Source organism: Alligator mississippiensis, chromosome 3 (genome assembly GCF_030867095.1).
Source record: "Alligator mississippiensis isolate rAllMis1 chromosome 3, rAllMis1, whole genome shotgun sequence".
Classification (NCBI taxonomy): Eukaryota; Metazoa; Chordata; order Crocodylia; family Alligatoridae; genus Alligator; species Alligator mississippiensis.
Window position 1 is genome coordinate 291,137,548 of NC_081826.1, and position 22,931 is coordinate 291,160,478.

Below are 22,931 nucleotides of genomic sequence, written 5' to 3' on the forward strand. Positions count from 1 at the left end.
AATGCCATGTGTACACTGCAGGAATAAATCCTGTTTAGTAAGTGTATTAACTAAGCTAACACTTAAGTATGTGTTTTAGATAAAATGTAGTGTTTAGTGTAGACAAAGAAACTTCTTTTTTATGCTAGTCAGTTTGAGTGCCACGGGTTGTCCAAGGATACTAAATCTTGCTAATTAATTAGCCAGTTTGCTAAACCCACATTATAGTCCTAGTTTAGACTAGGCATAGGGGCCTGATTCTCTGCTATGCTGGGATTCTGGCTATCATTCACCAAGTCACTTAGGCATCTGCATATGTCCCATTATGGCCAGTAGCATATATATAAAGTTAAGCAGAGTCTTGTATGATCCTGTTGAATCAAAGACACCGTTCCTATGTGTAAAGTTAATCATACAATAGGGGCCTTACTGTTAAATCTTTAGTTAGTCAATCTTTTCCTTCATTATGTCATCATCCATGAATAATCTGAGTGGGATTTGGTCATAACAGATATATTTGATCAGATCTAGGAATTCAGATATTTCATTAACTTTCCTGTTCTGATGTGCAGCTTATTCATTATTTTCCATAACCCTATGCCAATAGGGGTTAATCATTTATTTAAGGAATAGCTGATCAAAAAATTTCAAGATCTTAAAATACCGATATTTTGAAAGAAAAAAATTATATGCAACCGACCATGCAAAGGCCAGTGAACTTACTGATCAAGGGCCATATGTCCCTAACTTTAATTTCCTCTCCCTTTATGCCAAAATTTTCAAATGAATATGTACCCCAATTGCTGAGCTAAATATATTTTTCATCTTTCACTGGAACAAAATGTCGACGGAATTTTTTGCAACCAGCTCTACTGAAAAATCGGGAATGAGTCACGCAAAATTTCCCCATCAGCATAAGAGTTTCTTGCTGGTTTGTTTAGTCGTGCCCATTTGATTGTCATTTGCCTCCTTGTACCTGCAGGTTCCATAAACTGGAGAAATGGCGCAAACCCTTCTACGACGTGCTCCAGGTTTATGAAAATGCATCGGTGTTGCTGCCTGCTTTCTACAACACGCGCAACACGGACGTCTCTATCCGGGTCAAATACGTCCTGGATGATTTTGAATCTCAGCAAGCTGTTTACTACTTCCACCCACAGTATCTCATCAACGTCTCGCGGTACTGGCTCGGTCAAGGGGTGCGGGCCAAGCGTGTTAGCACGGGGCTGATTCTGGTGACTGCTGCCCTGGAGCTGTGTGAAGAAGTCCACCTGTTTGGCTTTTGGGCTTTCCCCATGAACCCCTCAGGGATTTTTATAACTCATCACTATTATGACAATGTCAAACCTCGCCCTGGCTTCCATGCTATGCCATCAGAAATCTTCAACTTCCTTCACATGCACAGCAAAGGTATTCTGCGGGTTCACACGGGGACCTGCAGCTGCTGTTGATGGTTGTGTCTTTTTCCTCTGGTGTAAAAGTGCAACAGGAACTTACTGTCTGTGTTTAGTGTAGAAGAGTTTTCTTACATCATGAGATTATGCAATAATTGTTTGATACAAATTTCTCAAGGCATTGCGTTTCATAGGAGCTGGGATAGCAGCATCTTTCCTGCTAGCTGAGTAGGGTTCACGTTGATTCGGGTACAGCAAAACTCTTGTGTCACAAGATATGCCCTGCCCTAGAAATCAAATCAAGTAAGAAGCACATTTCTAATAGGTTTTAGAGATGCACAAAGCACATCAGTGTAGGTGTCATTTCACTTTCAGGAAAAGCACCCAACTGAACTCACTGGTTGAGGAGGATTTTAGCACACAGTGGATGGCATTACACAGATGCTTCTGAAGCAGACACCACTGGACATCGGCAGTTTTATTGCAACAGTGGTTCTCATGCATTCAGATTTTAAAAGGAAGTTCTTTATGTATCCGTGTAGTTCAAAGGGCAAATGTATAAGTTGTGATCTTTATTCCGTCATGTCACACCGTGCTGGCAAAACGCATCTGCTAGATGTGATACAGCCAAGACGGTTGTTTGAGAAGAATTCAGGCAAGATGCAGCGGGGGGGCTAAACTCTAGTTCCCAGCTACGCTAACTATCAATATCAAGTCTTACTGAATCAGTAAGAGCATCACAGATTTTTCTTCCCTGTGCCTCCCCCCATCAAGTCTCCTTCTCTTCTCCAAATGCATCTGTCTTTCTCATAGGTGTAATACTTCCTTCCAGCCAAAAAGGCTAACAATGTCTATGTATGTCTTCTTCTGCAGTCACCAGCTCTGGCCTTCAGACGTTGTTTCCAAGCAGAGGAATGCATTGTCCCCTCTGAATTCTGCCAGATAGTTTTCGAGCTGAATGGCACTTGTATCGCTCTGTTGAGCCATCGAGACGATTCTGCATGATTTGGGCAGAATTGATGTTTTGGGATTCAAATGACACAGAGCATAGAAGCGAATAAGGCTATTCTGAATATTTTGTTGATTTTGATGAAGTACCAGAACTGTGATGTGCTGTCGTGTAAATTGTCTAGTTATGTCATATTTGTAAGTACCTCCTGGGAGGTGCTCATGGGTGAGGGAATGATGTTAGGACACAATGGGAAACCTTAGTTTGATGAACATGAAAATGATGTACTTGAGGACCTCAGGTGTCTTAATTAGACACTGCTTTATGCTGAGGGCATCCTTACAATTGTTATCCTATTTAAGGTTAGTTTAGACTTAGAAGATTAACCAGTGTGAGTGTGTCAGTTGTGTCAGGGGGATTGTTTTGCTTCCATAGATAATTTGGTAAAAGCTGTAATGTAGATGCGATTTTCCTGGTTACAAAGGCATTGTGTATCATCATATTTCGAATAATATTAATATGTTATCCGATATAATATATTAATAATTATATTTATTTTGGTTCTGAAACTGGTATAAATGATACTGGTATATGTATTCTCATGCTGGCATATCGTGTCCACACTAAGATGGAGTTTGCTGCTTTTAGTATGCCGTTGTAATTGAAAAGGCAACATTTTGAAGTGCAGACAAACCTTTAACCTGAAGCAAATGTTAGCATCCTCTGGCAGAGTATACTTTTGTATAGTGATTATGGGTCTGTTAAGGGTAGAGGATAGCACCTGGGATCATGCCTTTCCCCAGGACTATCAAAACTTACAGCTGAATAGTTTAATATTTTTGCAGGCACCCTATCTTTGTAAACTGTTGCCATACTGATTTAGCTACACCTTTTCTGGCCTACGTGGAAGAGGCCTCCTTTTAGAGACAGGCTGTGTGTGTGGAGGTTGGATCCAGAAAAGGTTTCCTTAGCCATCTTCCTCAAAAGCAGCACTCACCCAGGTCGGACAAGCTCTGCCCTTTCCCCAACCTATCCCACCCCACCACTCCCTCCCTTATTCCTTTATTTGAGAGCTTTCTTCTGCGTGCCTGGCTTTAACGCATCAACCTGTCTCCTTCCACCTGTTTATCCTATTTCTAAAGGTGCCATCAACTTAATTTCTAGCCTTTCTCAACTCCTGTCATCCCAGTGTCCACTTCGAACGACCCAGATGATGTCAGAGACAAACTCTATTGATTTCAGTAGTAGCAGTTTTTGGCCCTAATTCTTTATCTCCATAGACACATGTACTGTGCTTCCTGTCTATTGGGCTCACAATCATTGGCATTGCTTTACAATCATTGGTGTTGCTCACAATCACTGGGTTGTTTTTCACTCTCTGTTTGCTTTTATTCAGGCTCATCAAATCCTGTAAATTTTGCTCCATGAATATCAGCAACCGTGCCATTAATAACCTACTTGCTGGTTCTCACTCACCTGGCTATTGCAACAGGTTCCTGTCTATTTTTCCTGACTTTTCCCCTCTCCCCTTTGGCCTGGACAAACAAAAGTGCTGCTAACATCTTACTTGGTTTTGCTTCTGATCCTATTGACCTTTTCCCTAAGACCCCACTATGGTTCCCCAGCTCTTACTGTATCACGTCCAGTCACCTATGCAGCTCTACATGATCTTGTCTCTTTGCTCTCATTTCTCCTGCTCCATCATCCTCTTCCCATGCATTTCCCATGGTTGCCTGCATCTTCATAACTTCCTCTGCTTCATGCCTCCTTCAGCTGGGGCAGTCTTGCCCTCTTCCCCGACAGTTCTCTCTCTTCGTCATCTTCACGTCTTTCCATGCTTGATGTGCTGTCCAGTGTTTTGTCTTGTCTAACTTAGATTTCAAGGGCTTTTATCAAGGAAAATGTCTTAATTGGTGTATGGATTGGGAGTTTTTAAATGCAGGTTATACGAATGTTTGTCTAGGGTGGCTTAGAGAGAGATGAGTCTCCCTGGGGGTTGGACTAGAGGGTTTCTGAGGTCCTTTACAGCCCAGTTTATCTTTGATTCTGTGCAGTGCTGTGTAAATGTACGTGCGTTATATGTGATGATTAGTTTCGGGGTAAAGTTGAAGTCTGAGCCAGAGTTTAGGGTTTTTAGTTTACAGAGATCTAATAAGCTCACAAGATGTTGTCTGCCTCCCTTTCAGCTTGAAGGCATTCTGTTTCGAAGCCCCTTTCCCATCCCTGCAGCTATCAAAATGGCTTACCTTACACACAAAACATAAGGATTAAAAGGAAATAAAATACAGCAGATATTATTTAAAAAGTCACTATTGACTAGCAGTGACCAGAAGGGGACTAGAGATACTACTGTAGCTCTGTCTTTGGAATAGGAAATGCGATGAGATTTAAGGTCACAGTCTGGTGACATGAGAGTAATAGAGTATAGATTTCAGAAGTCCCATAGGAGAAGGATAACTGGAATCGGGGAAGATGCCTGTATTTGGGGGTCCTGCGTTTCTTGCTGCCAGGCTGTAGGCACTGGAGGTGTATTACTTTTTAGTGGGCATTTCTTTGTAAATAATAAGCATCAAATTCTAAGCACAGTGAGTGCGAATTGATGGATGTCTGAGTGCATGGTATGAGTTGCCTTGATTTTGCATATAAAAGAAACGTGTGTCTTTGATGTGTTTCCTAAAATGATGTCTAAAGGGCTTTGATGATGAAAAGTGCAATGTAATCCAGTGACTTGGAGGTTAGGATGGGAGTGGAAAGGGTCTGAGTTCTGTTCCCATTTTTGCTATAGATGGCTGGTCTAAATGGGATTAAATTGGATTGAATTAAATGGGATTGAATGTCTGGGCCTTGGTTTGTCCAGCTGTGAAATGGAGATGACATTGGTCAGCTACTGTCTACAGGATACTTTGCGATCTAGGATGAAAAGTGTTACATAACAGCAGGTAGCATCATTAGAACATGCATAACATTGGTCATCCTGACAGTATCCAGCAAACACCAATCAACTAATCTTCCCGATACACAGATTGTCATGCCCTCTTATTAGAGCTCAAGAAACCAAGGCAAGAGTCAAGTTGATGAATTGCTTGAGGCCAAGGGGTGAGTCTGTGAGAGCTGGGGTTAGCACTGGTGGCCCAGCCCTTGTCTAGCCCACTAGAAAACAACGCCTCTCGTTATGCATTAAGCTTTATAATAATGGGAATGATCCTGAAGCCCTTACTAAGATTCAGTCATCATTTCTGAGCAAAGTGTGAGCAAAGGAGTTCAGGATTTGGCTCAGTATTGCTGTGCTGTGGGTATCTCCAGAGGTGTAGCAGCACAGCTCCACGCCCAGGGCAGTGCCGGCTCCTATCCTGATTGTGGCTGGATTGTCAGCCACCACTGGGATAATGGCTGCTTTTCCACCTCCCCATAAAAGCAGTGCCTGGGGGTGCTGCTCCTGTCACCCCTCCTCAGTTACACTACTGGGTATCTCTGTGGTGGAGGGTATTTTTTTCTGAATGAAGTGAACAGTGATTAGGAGCCTGACATATTGTAAAAGACACTAGTAAAAGGAGGAAAGAACTGGAAAGGTACCTGCAAGTAGGAAGATAATGGTGCAATTCTCTTTTTTCAATCTCAATTTCAATTCACTTGGATTTTTAGGACAGAAACTTGACTCTTGGATAACGGATCTTCCTTCCCTTTGGTCATTTCACATGAATGAATAATGTACCTAAAACAGTGGTATACTGTAAGAAGTACAGTTTTGCCATGTTTGGTGATGATTCTCTAATTACTCTATTTTTTTAGTGATTTAAGAATTAATATGCATGATGCTTCCAACCAACATAAAAGGCCCAGACCAGCAGTGTTCATCCAGGCAAAAACTTGTGTTGAAGGAAATGGGGGGTTGATTTGTGTAGGGACTGTGGAACCTGGCCCCAAACCTATGCTTCTCAAGCTTTTCGTGTTGGTGTACATAAATGGGTGGACTTAGAGATATATGATAGCATATGGAACCCATATATATATTTTTAAATAATTGTATCATATGTGGTTAGTCTATGATGTGAAATATATGCTGTTTCCTTGAGAGTTTATTGTTACTTATCTTGTTCATTTTGCAAATTATTGCTGGAAAAGGGACTTAAGAAAAGTTCTTGGCATTTTGAAAATGCCCTGAATGGCATTTCTTTGTCCTGGGCTCAGGTCTTGCACCAGGTCCCCAAACCTCAGACAACTACCTGCAGAAAACAATATCAAGGGATCACAGTTGCAGGACTCTGGCAGTATGGAGCAGCTTTCAGGAACTAGGTCTGAGAAGGCCGTATTGTTCTCTGTGTGCAATACATAAATGAAGGGAATGCTCCTCTTCTAATGCACAGTGCTCATTGCTTGTGAAATGTAGCTGCAGAATGGGTAGTTCAGTGTTCAAACCAGCCAGAGTTTATGGCAGGATGGGTAAAATGGCAGATCTGGCCTCTGGTCGGACTCCATTTCCTAGCAGCCCCTGCCCATGCAGCTCGCGGCTGGTCTGCGTGGAGACCCCAGGATCATACGGCTGCAGAACCAGGGCTTTGCCCCAGCCCTGGCCCATTGCTGTTGGAGCCCCACAATCCTGGGGTCTCCACCGGCCAGGGGCTGCTCTGGGGCTGTGATCTTGGGGCGGTGACAGCCCAGGGCCGGAGCTGGGGCAGAGCCACGGTCCATTCCCTGCACACCCGGCCCATGAAACCCACGCTTGTCACACGGGCGTGTGGGCAGCGGATCTAACCCTAAACCGAACCCAGGAGGAGCAGCTGCTGGGAAATGAAGTCGGCTGCGATTTTGCCCACCCCTGATTTATGGCGCAGCAGCCCTGCCTAATGTTGCCAGTTAGACAAGAGGACAAAAAGGGCTAAAAGACTGTTAGGAAAGCCACACCATTGCTCTTCAGTCTTTATTTTGTTTCCCACTTCAATCAGTGTTAAGCTTCAGAAAACCAGGAAATTCATGGTAGTTGATGGTATCTGGCTCCCCCACGTCCAGTGAAAACAACAAAAATAGCCACTGTTAAAGGACCCTCTGTTTAAATGTCCTTTTACACCTGGTATATCTGGCTGACCCTCGATGGCTGTAAATGAAGAAGTCAGCTGCTGGCGAGTTGCCCACCAAGGGCTCCTATACACCTGCCAGATTTTGGGGCCAACGCGTGCTAATTAGCACACATTGGAACAGACTCAATTTATCAAGTTTACTGGAGCGTGTTAATCAACATGCTCCAGTAGCCTCCATGTCACCTCTATTCAGCGTCCCTGTGCTTCAAAATGATGGCAGGGATGCTTTAACTAAAGCTTCTTGAACGAGTTTTAGTTCAAGTGCCTTTGCCACGATCTTGAAGTGCAGAGCACTGAACGCACGTGACGCTGCGGGCCCTTTAATTAGAGCAGCTCTCAGAGCCGCTCTAATTAAAGTGCCCCCCTCATCCCGGAGCATGTGTGTAGATGCTACCTGCGTGAAGGGGATCCTTTTCCATTTTAAACTACTGACATTTCACACGGAAAAGGCTGCAATAAACATCTGACTTGTCAGAGCAGGAACTTGCTCAGCAATTTAGCATCACTCTGGGAGGTTAACGTCGACTCTTAGCCACCTTGCTGAGCATAGGAAGAGCTGGGAGAGGGGCAGAGGAAATGATAATATTAGCAGTTATTTGCTGGGTCCAGATATTATTTATGTGAAATTCTGAGGGAGGTGGTATTAGGTTAACATTACAACATAACAGTGGTAATTGGGCATGGGACACATGGGCTTACACTGGATGGCAGTGCAGGATTGAGGGAGGGAAGGGTTGATGGGACTGCTCCTTCTTTAGTGGCTGGTCCAGCTAAGAGTGTCAGTCATTTCAGGATAAGCAGTGTAGTCTCTTGCTTTCAGCTCTATAGATCTCATGTTCAAACCCTGGTGTTGATCAAATGTGATAGATCAACACCAGGGTAAATCCTCTGTTGTGTACTGCAGCATATCCTTTGTGAGTCCACTGGTGCGTGGTAAAGTCAGCTCACACTGCCTACGGGTCTCTCATCCCTGGGCTCCAAGATGCTCCTTGGAGGCTCCATCACATGTCAGTACCTGGGAGTTACCTAGGGCAGGCTTCAGGATATGGCAAGTAAGCCCATGAGCTTCACTGAAGAAACCCTAAGGAGAGGGTAGCAGGTTGTAGTGATGACTGTTGCAGGGGCACTACATTTTGGAAGCTGCAATAGCAACTGCATAGTTGCTGCATGGTGCTTGTATGGGAAGATGCAAGTTTGACGTAGACAACCCCCATGCACAGAGGGAATCATTCACCCAGAGTGATTGGGTGATGTGAAAGAGGGGCAGAGAAACCCAACTGGAGAGATGCATTGTGCCACGAATAATTTACACTGAATGGGTGGTTTGTTAAATCAACAGGGACTGTGGCTTCTGTTTGTAACGCAGCACAGAGATAGAGCGGTCCTTCCTGTTAGATTTTATGCTGTGCGCAATGGGTCAGTGCTTTCTGGAGTCGGTGTGTGAGGGGGTTCCTGAATAAACACTGCTGGAACGAGCGGCTAGGGGACTTGCTTCTTCTCTGGGCCTTTTGTGGCATAGACCTTTGCAATCAGAACCCTGAATTTCCAAAATGATACAACCCTGAGGATAACCCTGCTGTTCATCTGGCTTACATCTCATTGCGCAGAGAGCTCTGGGACTTTTGCATGTGAATCAAAAGGGAAACCCTTGCAAAATTCTGCAGCCCTTATTCTGCCCAAACTCCCCTGGGAATGTGGGAGTCACTAGGAGCTTGGCTTGACTTTGGAATAAAAGTCCAGGCCACAGTGGGCATTAGTAGGCATCAATATGCCACAGGCCAGATCCATAGCCCGATGATTTATGGAGTCAAGGGGATGGGATTATGGGGACTGAGCCCTGATTGCAATGGTGCAAGCAGCTTATCATTTCTCAGCCAGTTGTATAGATTGTAAATATTGGATAGTAGCATTACAGTGTTTTTAATTATGTGTGTGCAGACAAGAAGCAAATCTTACCTGGGGACAGAAACTTTGCGTATCTCCCTTTCTCCTCCAGATTCCTGCACCTTCATCTCTGGGAAGCATCATATTTCCAAGCCATCTATGCAAAGCATTTCATGGAGATAGCGCAAATTGCCATATAAAATCGCAGGCACTGTAAATACTAATCAGGCTTCCCTACCTGATTGGGTGCATGTAGGAATCACACGCCTTGAGGAAAGAGCCATTTCCTTGGATCCGGGTGGCGTTCCTTGGTGATTCTAAGGTGGGGTGCTCAACCTTTCAGCCCCGTGGACCAGATGAGGGGTGTGGGCTGAATTGGACCCCGCATGCTAGATTTGGGCGCTGGAGTCCTGCACCACCTCTGCCCGCTGGGATCAGGCCCCAAAGCCTCCTGCCACCCCTGCCTGGTCCTGCATGCTGAGATTTGGCTCTGGTGGGTCCCACGTCACCTCGGCTCATCCCTATGTATGAGGTTTGCCACGCTGCGCTCCCAATTTAGTACACAGGGCAATGACCTGCAAGGCTCCCCATGGACCTGTGGGAAACGCTACGGGCTGGATGATATGGTGCTGGGGGCCAAATCTAGCCCATGGGTTGAGGATTGAGCAAACCTGTTCTAATGGGTTTGGGACAAGGGTGAAATCTCCCTCCTTTAAAGTCCTCAGGAGGTTTGCAGTTGGCTTCTGTGGAGCAGCAATAGGGCCTCACAGCTCTCAGTTAAAGTTATAGATGAATGGATAACATATCACTGGAAAAACCACTTCAGTATTATGCTGTGATCCCTGTAATGGGAATGGGCAATTCAGCGTAAGCGTGTTATTTGCATGGTATTGGAAAATCAACAGCAGTTGTAGTTAGGGAAGTCCTTTCCAGCAACCCGAGGGGAGATCACACTGTGCGCTGGTATGACAGTGCAGGGGTCTGACATTTCATGCTTTGCGCACATCAAAATCCCATAGACTGCCCTGCGTATGTGGGGTACATTTGGGATGCAGGCGCGAGCCTTACTGGGAAACTTTGGACAGTACAAAAACCTGCCTTGAATGTATGCATGGGGCTGGAAGCTTGTAAATAAATGACTATGCTACTGATATGTCTGAGTTCCCTTTAGAAAGCCATACGTGTTCTCTATGTTCAGTTTGGTGAGCTGATGTGCATCCTTTTAACACCCCTAGTCACTGTAACAAGCTAGTGCACAACATGGTTACAAGTTCATGCAACGGATAACCAGATAACATGTTGGATGGATCTAAAAACTGGCATCCTCTCAGACTCCTGAGGGGAATCAAGGCATTGAAGTCTCTTCACTGTCCCGTAAAGTTTATATATACCATAATTAATACCAACATTATTGGTAAGGAACACCCAGGACTGAGCTAGTCCTGTTGGTTGCATCACTGGATGCTGTAGAAGTGATGCACACCGGAGACCCTGTGACTGAACCTTGCAAGGAAAACTGCTTGCTACTGGTGGTGACCTTCATTTCTTTGCTTAGGGTCTACATCTTGCAAAATGTAGTAAGGTCTCTTATCAGATGTCAGCCTTCAGCTAAGTGAAATTGTACTGTGTTTGACAGAGACCTTCACACAAAGGAAAAGAGAAAGGGAAAAATGCTGGTTCAATGTCCTCCATTGTCATCTGATAGAAACAAATATTCCAGTCCATTGGAACAAATGTCTGTGTCTTCAAGCTAATGGACGTGGGCTACTATTAAAATAAACTGTGTTCCTGTTTTCTGTCATGTTTAGGTGGGGGAAAAATCAACTTGATTTATGCCTACTTGTTAACAACCTCATGTTCATGGATTTTTGGTTTACTAAAATCTTCCACCTTGTAATTTTTGCTTATTGTTTTTGTAGCTGTACTCCAATTGTGATAGAAAGCCTATCAATTGATGTAAGCCATAACTAAAACAGTAATCAGGGTACTTTTTTTGGTCTGTGTCACTGTGTTTGAAAGACAATTTAACTCAGTCCAATAAACCAGTCTAACAGTTTCATTTTAAAAGCACTTTGTGCCATTTTTTTTTGTGATTCCATATTAACACGTATCTTTTTCAGTCCATAGTCTTTGAACTTAGCCGAACTGTCAGCTGGGATAAGCTGGCTTGGATAAATGGAGACAGGCATTTAAATCAGCGGGAGATTCAACAGCATCACCGTTGAATGCTGAACGGTAAGTTCTGGATTGGAGCCTTGAGCACACCTAGACAAGACAACGTAATGCAAAGGGTTGCTCCCAGCAGTCCTGAAATAAATAACCTCTCAAAAACCTTTGCGATCTACCCCCTCCCCACATCTTCCTCCTTTATCTGTGTATCTGTGATGGTTCTGTGCATGTAGTACCCTGGCACCTCCCATCAAACTATGAGCAACATCATTTCTGTCTGTAAAGGACTGTTGTCTCTACTGCTCTCTTGTTTGAGATTTGCTTCTGGAAGTGGGATTCATTCCTTCTGGTTGCTCTGTTGCCAAACCCCCCAAATTGCTCTTAATGCAGCTGTTTGTGCAAATAAAGGGAATTTGCCTTATGCGCTAAAATAAGCTACTTTGGTGTACATATTTTATAGGCACCCTCTGTATAGAGAGGTGGACGGGGACCTGCAGGTCATCTAATCCAGCTACCTGCAGACTTGCAGGATTGGGTATGCCAAAGCAGATGCTCCTCCACTTTCATGAAATTTGAAAGCCTTCAGTGAAGGAGATCCCATGGCTTTCCTTGATAGTGTATGCTGCTGTCTTACTGTCCCACATCTGGGAAGTTTTCCCTGAGTTTGGATTTCAATCTGTTTTGCAGTAGGGACCTGCTGCCTTGTGTCCCTGTTCCAAGGGAGAATAATGTTTTCATCTTTTTATAGCAGCTTTCAGATATTTGAAAACTACCAACATGCCTGGCCCGAATCTTCTTTATCATGTTTGTTACCCACCTTCACATCCCCTTCAGGTTCTCTATATCCTTCTTATAACATAGTGCCCCAAACTGGACCTAATACTCCAGCTAAGACAGGGGCAGGCAAAATGTGGCCCATGGGCCAGATGCGACCCATCAGGCCATTGCATCTGGCCTACGGGACCCCTAAAAAATTTAGAAAATAAATATTAATCTGCCCCCGGCTGCCTGTCATGCGCCCCTCAATGGCTTGCCAAAACTCAGTAAGTGACCCTCCGCCCAAAATAATTGCCCACCCCTGAGCTAAGACCTAGCAGCACTGATCCATTATGAGTTGCTTTTTCCTCGCTGGTATTCAACCAATCATGTGTCTATACCATGGTAATGTGAACTCTTCCACATTTCTCAATCTTCCTTCCGAGAAGCATTTAACTAAAGCTCAGCTACATGTCCACCATATTCCCCTCATCCACCGAACTAGTCACCCTGTCAAAGAAGGAAATCAGACTGATTCAGCATGATTTTTTTGTCTTATTGGCTGCTAGTGATCACTTGTTCTGCCTCCAGGTATTTACCACTTTACTATATAATTTACTCTAGAAACAGCCGAAGTCGGTCTATCGTTTTCTCTGTTTTCTTATTTTTTTCTTTATAAAGACGGGTGTACAGATATTACAGGTACCCTTTGGGGGTCTCACATATCATCAAGGTATTTGCAAATATTATTGCCAGCGATGGCATCGTTTCTTCAGCTGGTTCCTTTAGCGCCCTGGGATGGGTGCTTTCAGGTCCTACTGACTTCAATTCATTCAAATTAATGGAAAGTGTTCTGGTGCATTCCTTACCATGCTCTACATCCCCCATTCCTTACCGTGCTCTACATCCCTCCGCCTTCTTTGTCTATGCTCATTTTGCTAGTCATCTGCTGGCAGTTTACTTTCTTTTGTGAAGACTGAAGCAACAGAGACATTTTGCATCATCACTGTCTTTATGTCTTTCAGTGATGGTTTGCTTTCTCCTTTGAGCAATAGTCCCTGCTTCTCTGATCTTTTTCATCTGACCTATTCACCGGACCTGCTCTTGTTGTCTTAATATCACCTGCTGGTTGTAACCTATTTTTTTGCCTTTGCCTTCCTGGTTTTGTCCCTACAAATTCATGCTATTCCTCTGTGTATTTTGTATGTGTGACAGCCTTCCTTCTGTTGCCTGCATGCATCTCTTGATTTGTAGAGTTAAATAATTCTCTGTCCAGACACATTGGTTCTCGCAGGGTTTTTTTAATCTTTCCTCTGCATTGGAATAACTGGATGGTGAACCTCCAGTATTATATCTGAATACTTCTAGAAGATTTGGTCCCATCCTGATCCCTGCGGTGGGGAATGATTGAGCTGGAAGGCCTGTTACCTGAAATCACCAAGCCTGAGTTCACCAAATCTTACCCTATGGGAATTTGCCCTCTTTCTAAGTCCCCTTTCCCTGCACTAGTAATGTGCACTAGTAATATGCTCATCATTGCTGCTTCAAAGCACCATGCAAGTCAAGACAGTTTGTTTACCATTAAGTAGTTATCCACACTTAAAGCAAAGAGTGCCGTCAGATACCATTACTGTTATCTGCATTGAAAAAACTAAATCTCAAAATTGTATCACACTTAAGTAATATTGAGCAATTCACAACTTCATCTTGGATTTAATTTTAGATATTCCCTGGATGCAGTATTGAGCAGGGAGCGCTGTTAGGTATATTGCCTGAGCAAACCTATTAGCTGGCAATTTCTGATACAGGAATCAGTAACCAAATAGTTAACTGTGATCAGGCTGGAAAACTAACACCTTGAATAGGTTAACAGGGGAAAGCTTATGCCTCCCTAGATGTGATTTGTTTGGTCTGGGTAAAGTCACAAACTGCACAGCATCCACTTAGTGCATCAATGGTATTTTCACAAACGCTCCAGATAAAACATCATTTTTAAAGCTTTTTTGAGACTTCAGGAAAGTCTGCAGGAAGACCATCCTTTTTTTTTTTTTATGGAAGTCAGATATTTTCCATGCCTCTGGGTTTCTATTGTTCCTGGTTACAAGCAACTGAATTACAGCCCAGTAATAGAACTGATGCCATCTCAGTGTTAACTAACTGCGCCAGTATAAAAAAACCTGAAATTGCTCTGGAGAAGTAGAATTATGATGAATGCTGGAGGAATCAGCTCTCATTCTTGCTGACATTAAAACTGATGGGTGCACTTCCTTCCTACAGCTGCTTGTGATTATTGTTAGTGATTATTCAATCAAGAGGAGGAAACGTGGAGAGGAAGGGAATGAATAGACAAACTTGCTCTGTATGATATAATTGCAGTCTATCACGTTACAGACTGCTCAGCTAAGCAAGCAATCAAGAAAAGGTTCATTTCCTTTCGATCGCAGGATCTGCAAAATGTTATTCCTCATAGCCGTGTATGCCACCCATCATGAACATCAAGGGAATCGATCGGTGTTGCATGCAGAGAGGAATTCAGAGCAGACGCCTCTCCCTCCTCCTGCTGTGGGGACCAGCTCCAGCCAGCTGCCCCGTTGGAAGTGGCTACAGAAGGGCCGGTGTTGGGCTGCATAGCCATGATCTCCTTTTCTCCCATAGAGGGACACATCCTTGGGGCAGCTCAAAAGAGACTCAAGTCTGGAAGCCAGGGGTGGTTAAGGAGCCTATTTAGCTAAGTAAGGACACCTGGACAGGTCTCTCTTCCTCCAGGCAGTGGCCAGGTGACAAATGAAGGCAGGATTTAGGAATATAAACCCAGGCTCCAAATTGGTGGGGAAGGAAAGCTTCAGTGACTCCAGATAGTGGTAACCTTTGCTGTGACCCAGGAGGGTTGGAAGTAGCTTGTAACGAGGCGATTAACCTCTTTGTTCTGATTCTTTGTATTGGACTTGAGTTTTCAGGACTGGAGGACGGGGAGTGGCTGCAGGGCTGGAGAAGGCCATGAGCAGGGCACCTGGCAGGCATTCTGCTGCACGGCTGAGACCTGGAGAGCCAGGACTCAAAACAGTGGACCTGAGCTGAAGGGGCCGAAGCCAAAAAGGCTGAAGCCTGAACAAGGGCTGGGACTGATCTTGTGGAGAGAGAGCATAAGGGAGAGAGTCCCTACAAAGGGGCAGGGAACAAAGTCATCAGCAGGGATCCTGGTTTTCTCCAATTTAAAAGAACCCGTTTTTTGGTTAAAAGTAAGTAACCCCAAATCCACATTTTCCATGATTTAAATGAAACACCACTAATATACAGATAGATAGATAGTGGTGTTTCATTTTAACCACGGAAAAATGGATTTGGGGTAACTTTGTTGTAACTGAAAAGTGGGGATTTTCTTAAATCAGAGAAAACCAGGATCCTTGGTGTGCGCATGGCTGTGGGGTGGCAAGAAGGCCACGACAATAGCCCTAAGGCACCAAAGGAAGGGCTATCCTGGTCTCAAGGGCAGCCTCCCTCTGCTTACATACAGATTATCACTAAGTGGTAGGGGGCAGAGCAGGTTGGGGAACAGTCAGGAAGAGGTGGGGACTAAAGCCCAGACCGGTTGCACAGCCCTGCTTCTCTAGGATTCACTTTGGGAAAACTGGAAAATGAGATCCCTAAATGTGCAGGGAAGGGTGGGACTCCTCTCCCAAACCTTCGTATCACCACCGGCATCCCAGTTAGGCTCCCAAGGTGCTATGCCTTTTTTTCAAAGAGCCTCAGCCCTACTCCTTTAGTTTGGGGCACTATCTTCTGATCTGGATGGCATTTTGCAGCTTGCTTGCTACTCAAAAATAAGTATTATTTCCCATTCTCTCTCTCTCCCCTGAGACAGGAGCATGCTGTCAACACTGGTCGCTTATTAAATAGAAATGGGCTTCCCAGGCTCCTGACACACACCTTACTTAGCTTCCCCCTCACCTAGCATTAGCTGCTATAATTATTTCTGCGGTTACGCCACCGTGCTTCTAGCACACTTACCACTGCTCCAGGAAGAGATTGCTTCATCAATCCTGACTTATCTACATCCCACCACAGCATAACGTAGCATGGATTGCAGCAATGATCTGTTTTCCTGTGCTGCTTTTCCCAGTGGAAAAAAATAGTGAAAAATATGCAAAAATAAAGGGAAACATGTTTTGTTTTTGAGAAGTGGATTAAAAGGAGGGTGGAAACTTCTTTAGGTTTTTTTTCTCTATTCAAAAAAAGGGGCAAACACTTTAAGTACAAGAGAAAACTGGGATTTCTTTTCTATGGAAACAAAACAAAATAGTTTATTTTGAAATTTTCTAGTAAACCCCAAAACACTTTCTGAAAAAAAATTTTAAAATCATAAAACATGAATTTTAAGGGTAGATATTTGGGAGTTATATTAATCTTTTCTTTTTTCAACCACTGCCCCTTCTGTACCAGTGTGCTAGCTAGCAGGTTATTTCAAATGTATCTTAGTTTCGTAGTGCTTAGGGTCGGAAGGGACCTAAACTTATCATCAGGTCCGACCTCCTGCCCCGGGCAGGAATGGGTGCCGGGATTCATATCATCCCAGCCAAATATCTGTCCAGCCTCCTCTTGAAGACCCCCAAGGTAGGAGAGAGCACCATCTCCCTTGGGAGCCCAGTCCAGAGCCTGGCAGCCCTAACTGTAAAGTAATGTTTCCTGATGTCCAGCCTGAACCCTCCCTTGTCTCTCCTTCCCTTCTAATGTCTCTCCCTTCCTTCTAATGCATCTATACAGGGGAATGAATAATTCAGCTTCTTAATGTTCCTGAATGATGTATATAGGGGGTCTTTTGCCACAGATACATTGAGACAGCCATAGCAACCTGTGCCTTCAGGGGGTTATGAATCTGAGAGGATGCATTGTCATCTCTCTGAAATGAATGGCAAACAACATAGGTATGGGCTTCGTCCAACATCCAGTGAAGTCAAAGAAGTCCATTTGCTATAATTGGAGCTGATGAAGCATTGTAGCTATAGAGGCAGACGAGTGATCAGCTCTCCATAATACTGAGTAAATAATATCACTTATTAGTCCTTGGTTTCTAGCTGAAAGGCAGCTACAGCAAAGAGATGGGAAGGGGGACGCGAGGTAAGTGTGAGACAGCTACCATTAACATAATGAGCCATCCTCAAAACTTCTGATTACGCTGCTCATGCGTCATAGTACTTGCTTATCAAGGATATAGTAAGACCAAATCCATTCATATTGGTAGAGAACTCGAAGACCCCCAGTCGCACCCCTAATCTGCTGACCCCTAGAAGAACACTTGCTGAAATCCACTGCTAAGGAAACAAGTGAATAGGAAAAAAGATATTGCATGGAGGGTAAATGCAAGAAAAATCTTGATCCAGTGGAGATAGATTGCCAACTCCCATCAGGTTCACACTGTTGTCTGAATTGGGTATGTAGAGCCAAATCCATTATGCATGGGGGGAGTTTGATGGCCGTTACTGTTGTCACAGGTCCCTTCATGAGAAGACTACTACAGCGGGGACAGCAGCATGAACATACCATGGGAAGCGTGGAGCCAAACTATAGTCGATGAGCTGAAATAATTGCCTGTTGATCTTGCAGCTCTGTGAATGAATGCTCTACAGGGCTTTGGCCAGGATCCAGGCAGGTTTATATGGCAAGGCAGGGTTTCCTGATGTCAGATAAAGGCAGGTATTTGTCCTCCTGAGGATATAATGTCCCTGCCTCTAATCATGCACTGCGTATCAGAGGAAAAGACCTAGGGACTAAGCTTGTTCAATAAAACTGAAGAGGAAGTGTAAGAGATCAGGATAATCTAAGTACACTTTTGATACGTCGCCTTCAGTGCGAAAAGCACAAACCGAGGACACACAAACAGTGTGAAAAGCACAAACTTAGATTATAAAACGGTTGGGGGTAGGGCCTGTCTTCTTAGTTCAATGTTTGCCTGTTGTTTAGCCCAGGGAAGTCTTTGATTTATTTAAAGAGGCCTCAATTCACTACTATTGAAGTCAGGTCAGGTTTGCCTGCTACCCTAACTTACAGGAGATAGTACTACCTACGACTTACTGCTGAGCACTGGGCAGTGGTTCACATAGCTGACAGCTGCCTCCTGAGTCTGGGGGGGCACCGACAGGGCATGACTGGGGGGGATCCCCCAGCAGCCAGCCGGTAACCAGGGGTGGGGGGGCTGTCCCAGGACTTCTGTCACAGGCACTTCCGCCACCGACATCCTGCCAGCAAAGCCAATTTCAGGGGGGTTGGGGGGCACGAGCGCTCTCTGTGCCCCCTACCAGTCGAAGCACTCGCTCTCAGGGTGCGGCACATGCCCCCCCTGTACTCCCCCTACACATCGCCTATGGTGGTTCAATAACCTGGCAATCTCTAGGGTGCCAATGGCGTCAGGTAGAAGAGCTCCTTAGAGAGGGGTATTACTCTTACCCCGGTAGAGGAAATGCCACCAAAACATCATGGAACTGAGGTCCGCTCCATGATAGGGAAGACCAGGCTCTTTAACCCTGGTCAGCAGCCAGACTAGGAGCGGAGCAAAGGACGATCTCCTTTGCTCTGGCAGCTCCTGCAGCTAAGCTGATTTGAAATGTACTGGCACCTGCTTTTCCTTCGGATTAAACCAGTAAGGCGAGGGGGCACTGGTGTACAGGCAACTTGGTGTCTCCATATGTACTGCTCATACTTCTGTGCCCTGGAGAGGTCATTCCAGCTCCAGAGGTCATTTAAGCAAGTACTAACTGACTGCACAGTAACCAGCATTACTGCACAGTCCCAACGCTGCACGGGCTTTTCCCCACGCTGCTGCGCAGTAGCGTTGGCACCACAGTTCATGCTTGCTGATGCTATGTCACTCTAGCTATGAGCTATGGCCATGTAGCTCATTGCTACAGCGACATAGTGCCTTTTGTAGATGAGCCCCCTGTTTCAAAATTTGCTGTTTAATCAGGCTTGGACAGCCCTCAGAGTGAGAGCGGGAAGAAAACTAGCACTGAAGACAAATCTTTAAGGCCTTCTTTATGCATCATCAGGAAGTACAACAAACCCCATGTTCTTTTTTTTTTTTTTTTTTGGAAGCAGGGAAGAGCATAAACTGAAAATGTCTTGCTTCTGTTCACCTTTATATTGAAATGCAGGAGCTTCTGGGAATGAAACCCTTGCAGCTCTCTGCTAGGCTTGCAGAAATGCAGAAGTCTTTCCTTGTGTGAATGAGGTAAGTGAGGCGCTTGCTTCATGGCTTATGCCCCAGATGAAAGTGTGTGCAAGAGTGGTGCTAGAGTGTGCACTGCACACTGCCTGCTTGCCTGGCTTCAGTGAACAAGGGGTGGGAGCAAGAGTGCTGAAGTCTCAGATTTTCCTCCAGACCTAAGGAAGAATGCCTCGCATTCAAAAGCTTATTCAACATTATCCCAACTACATAGCTCTTCCAATAAAAGAGGTCACCCTAAGCAATCCTTGCTGTGCACATAATTTCTGGACCATGATAACTACGGCGTCATTCCTAGGCTATATATAGCCGAGGCATACAACCCTCAGCTCCAACTCCTGTCATTACCATGCAATCCATGAAATCAGCCTCTTGCATTTATCTCTAATCTCCCTTCAGGTATTTGAAGATGGATATCAAATCCCTCCTGCATCTTCACTTCTCCAGACTAAATAACTCTAGTTCTTTCAGCCTTTCCTCATCAGTCATGTCTTCTAGGCCCCTAATCATTTTTGTTGCACTGTGCTGGACTCTTTATAAACTGTCTACATCCTTCTTGAAGTGTGGGGCCCAAAACTAGACACAATGTTAACTAACTTTAAATAGGGGTGGATGGGTGAAAAACTCAAACAGACCCATGGGTCATTCCAAACAATGTGAGAGGTTTATTAATTGACACAGCAAGATTGATAGCAAAGCATAATATGATGGCTCTTGACTGCTACAAAGTGAAGCTGGCCAGGCTTTCAGTCTCCATCAGTAGGGGATTCTCCAAATGCTTTGGCAGATGTTGTGTTAGGGGGTCTCCAATACTCCTCCCCCCCAGCAATGCCCAGTATTTATGGATGACTGGTAAGCACAATTTCAATATATTAAAACCTAATTTCTAATTGGTTTTATTTACATTTCTTTGTTTCATTGACACTTTTAGAACTGGATTTAACTAGATTTCTTGGGCTAAGTAGAGACAGCCAAAAAGCCTGAGGCTGAATAGATTCAGCCTTTGCAGGTTAATCTAAAATACAGAGATTAAACTAAGGAACAACTGGACATATGTTCACTTTTGATTCAAGAAATGCAGTCATGTGTCTGCAGTGGCTCAGGCCAAAAACCGAGGGGCACTATAGCACAGCTCTCTGGCACATAGACAGCATGGGCTGTGCATTCACTGCCTCTTCCTGCTGCCCCCAAGGTCTCTGGGATTTGCAGTCCATAATCACATCAGTAGGACTCTGCAGGGTTGCTCATCACTTCCTCTTCCTGCCTCTGGGATTTGTAGTTGTGATAAGGCACAGCTTGTGCCTGTCACTCAGAAGGGTGTGAGCAAGCAGCAGAGCAGCTGCACTCCCAGTTGGGATTCAGGTGGTTGCACTCCAAATCAGGAGTCAAACAGCCAGTAGGAGGCTGTCTGATTGGGAAGTGGGGCCAGCTTCTAGACATAAGAGCAGCAGGGTCAGTAGTTTGCTGCAAGTAGCTGGGGAGAGCATCACCTAGTTGGAGTTGCTGCTCATGCAACATCTTGGTGGTACAGAGCAGGAGCTGTGGGGATGGTAGGGGCTCCTGGTGCTGGGGCATGACCTAAAACTGTACCCGACTGGGGCTGGATGGTGTGGTGGGGCTGCTAGTGGTGGGGCAATCTTCAGGAAATACTCCATCTGTGCCTCCCTACTGAAGAGTATGGGGAGCCAGAAAACCTCAGACCCTGCTGCCTTGCAGGTTACCCTGTGGAGGGGAAAGGCTAGGGGAGCATACCCCAAGAACAAAGCAAAGGGCCAAGGTTACTATGTGGAAGCTGAGGCAGGGTCCAAGTCAGGTAAAGGGGCCTGAGAGGAGGCCCAGGTCTGCAGCGAGGCCTGAGGCTGATGAAGGAGTCAGGTGTGAGGCTCCAGGGGTGTGGGCTTGCAGCTGGAGCCCCAAGAAGGAGCTGGCTGTGAGGCTCCAGGGGCAAGGGGATTAAGGCCCAGTGTTGGGCATGGGATGAGAGGGGACCAAGAGTGTCTGGAGCCAGGCAGGGAGCCTGAGGGGAAAGGAGGTATTAGGTACCCCAAGTGGATGTGAATAGAGACCCTAGTAGGGGTGGTGTGATTGTGAGCCCCAGTGTGAGGGTACAGGAGAGAGAACCGTAGTGTGGGGGCATGGGATTGTAGGCTGGATGATAGGCTGATTTAGGCTGGGTGTGAGGCCATGGATGCTAGCTGCGAGGCACGGGACATGGTATAACGGGAGGTTCAGAGCCATGTATAGGCCCTTGGCATCAGGGCAATTAAATGGTCAGCCTCCTGCCTGGGCGCATCATAATGATCCACCAAAGGCATGGCAGATGAGGCAGGTGGGCGGTTAGCCCTAGACAAATGGGTGGGCCAATGATTACACTGGCCCTGGGAGCCCTGCTTGTTACACTAGTCCTCAGTCACAGCCAGCAGTTTGTTTGTTTTTTAGTACGGCTACTTCTAATTATTTTAAGATGAAGCTATGATATTGAGCATTTGGATTTTTTTTTTTTTTTTTGATGTATGGTTCTTTCTTTATAGTGTTTCTTTTTAGGCCTTGTGCTGTTTGATTGTGCCAAATTAAGCACATGAGTGGCTTTATTTGCCATGCTAACTAGGCCAGGTGTTGCCTCTGCAAGGGTCTATGCTATGGTCACTCAGACACCGGCTTTTTGAAGCCTTTTGCTTTTAGCTATACTCCTGCAGCTTTGGCTTGGGTCTCTTGAAAATGAACAGAGCTGGCACCAACACATCCCATTGCCTTACAACAGCCCTCACCAGTGCAGAAGAGGGGAAGAACTTGCTCATGCGCAGGGCAGCTTTTCTTTGTGGATATTGAGGAGCTTTCATCATCAATTAATCAATTAGCTCTATGACTATGATACCTCATCCTTCCCTGGAGCAGATTTAATTTCCACAAAACACACGCAAAGAAATATTCACTGAAGTATTTGTCATCAAGAGCTAAGGCTACTGAAGACAATGTCCTCTTACAAGAAGGAGGATTGTACAGTTAGAAACAGGGTGTGTGATTGCTTCAATTTGTCTTTAGTAATTTCTAGAACCCAGAGAGTTACTGGTGAAACTGTAATACCAATAGATGAAGAAGAGGCAATTGGGGGATGGATGTCGCTATTGCTTCTGAGAGGCCTAAACTAATCCAAAGAGTGTCATGCTTCTGTTGCCCGAATTAACTGATATGAAGAAAGCTCTGGTATCCCTGCTCAGCACTGCATACTGCTGTGTAGTTATATCCTAAACAAGAAATAGGAAACACTGGTCTGGGATAAATTATCCCACTAATAAATTTTGTAAAATCCAGGTATACCAGCAGATGTCATGGAACATATAGGGATTGCTGTATAGTTCTAGATAAATTATATAATAATAGGAAGACATGTCCTTACATACTGTACTTGCTCTAATATGTTTTTAATTTATTTTATGCCTGTAGCCCAAATGTTAAGTGCTGGACTGAGTGGTGCTAGGTTTAAAAATCAGTCATGCAGATATGCTGCC

General features: G+C 44.9%; 1 protein-coding gene across 2 annotated transcripts in view; it reads left to right on the plus strand.

The window, feature by feature from the left end:
- ST8SIA5 (ST8 alpha-N-acetyl-neuraminide alpha-2,8-sialyltransferase 5) overlaps positions 1–11,348 on the plus strand; it is a 70,987-nt gene extending 59,639 nt beyond the window's left edge. For both annotated transcript variants that reach the window (XM_014594140.3, XM_014594141.3), the window contains one exon: positions 962–11,348. In XM_014594140.3, the coding sequence (XP_014449626.1) occupies positions 962–1,430 (469 nt within the window). In that variant the 3' untranslated portion in view covers positions 1,431–11,348. The remainder of the gene's footprint in view (positions 1–961) is intronic.
- The last annotated feature ends 11,583 nt before the right edge of the window (positions 11,349–22,931 follow it).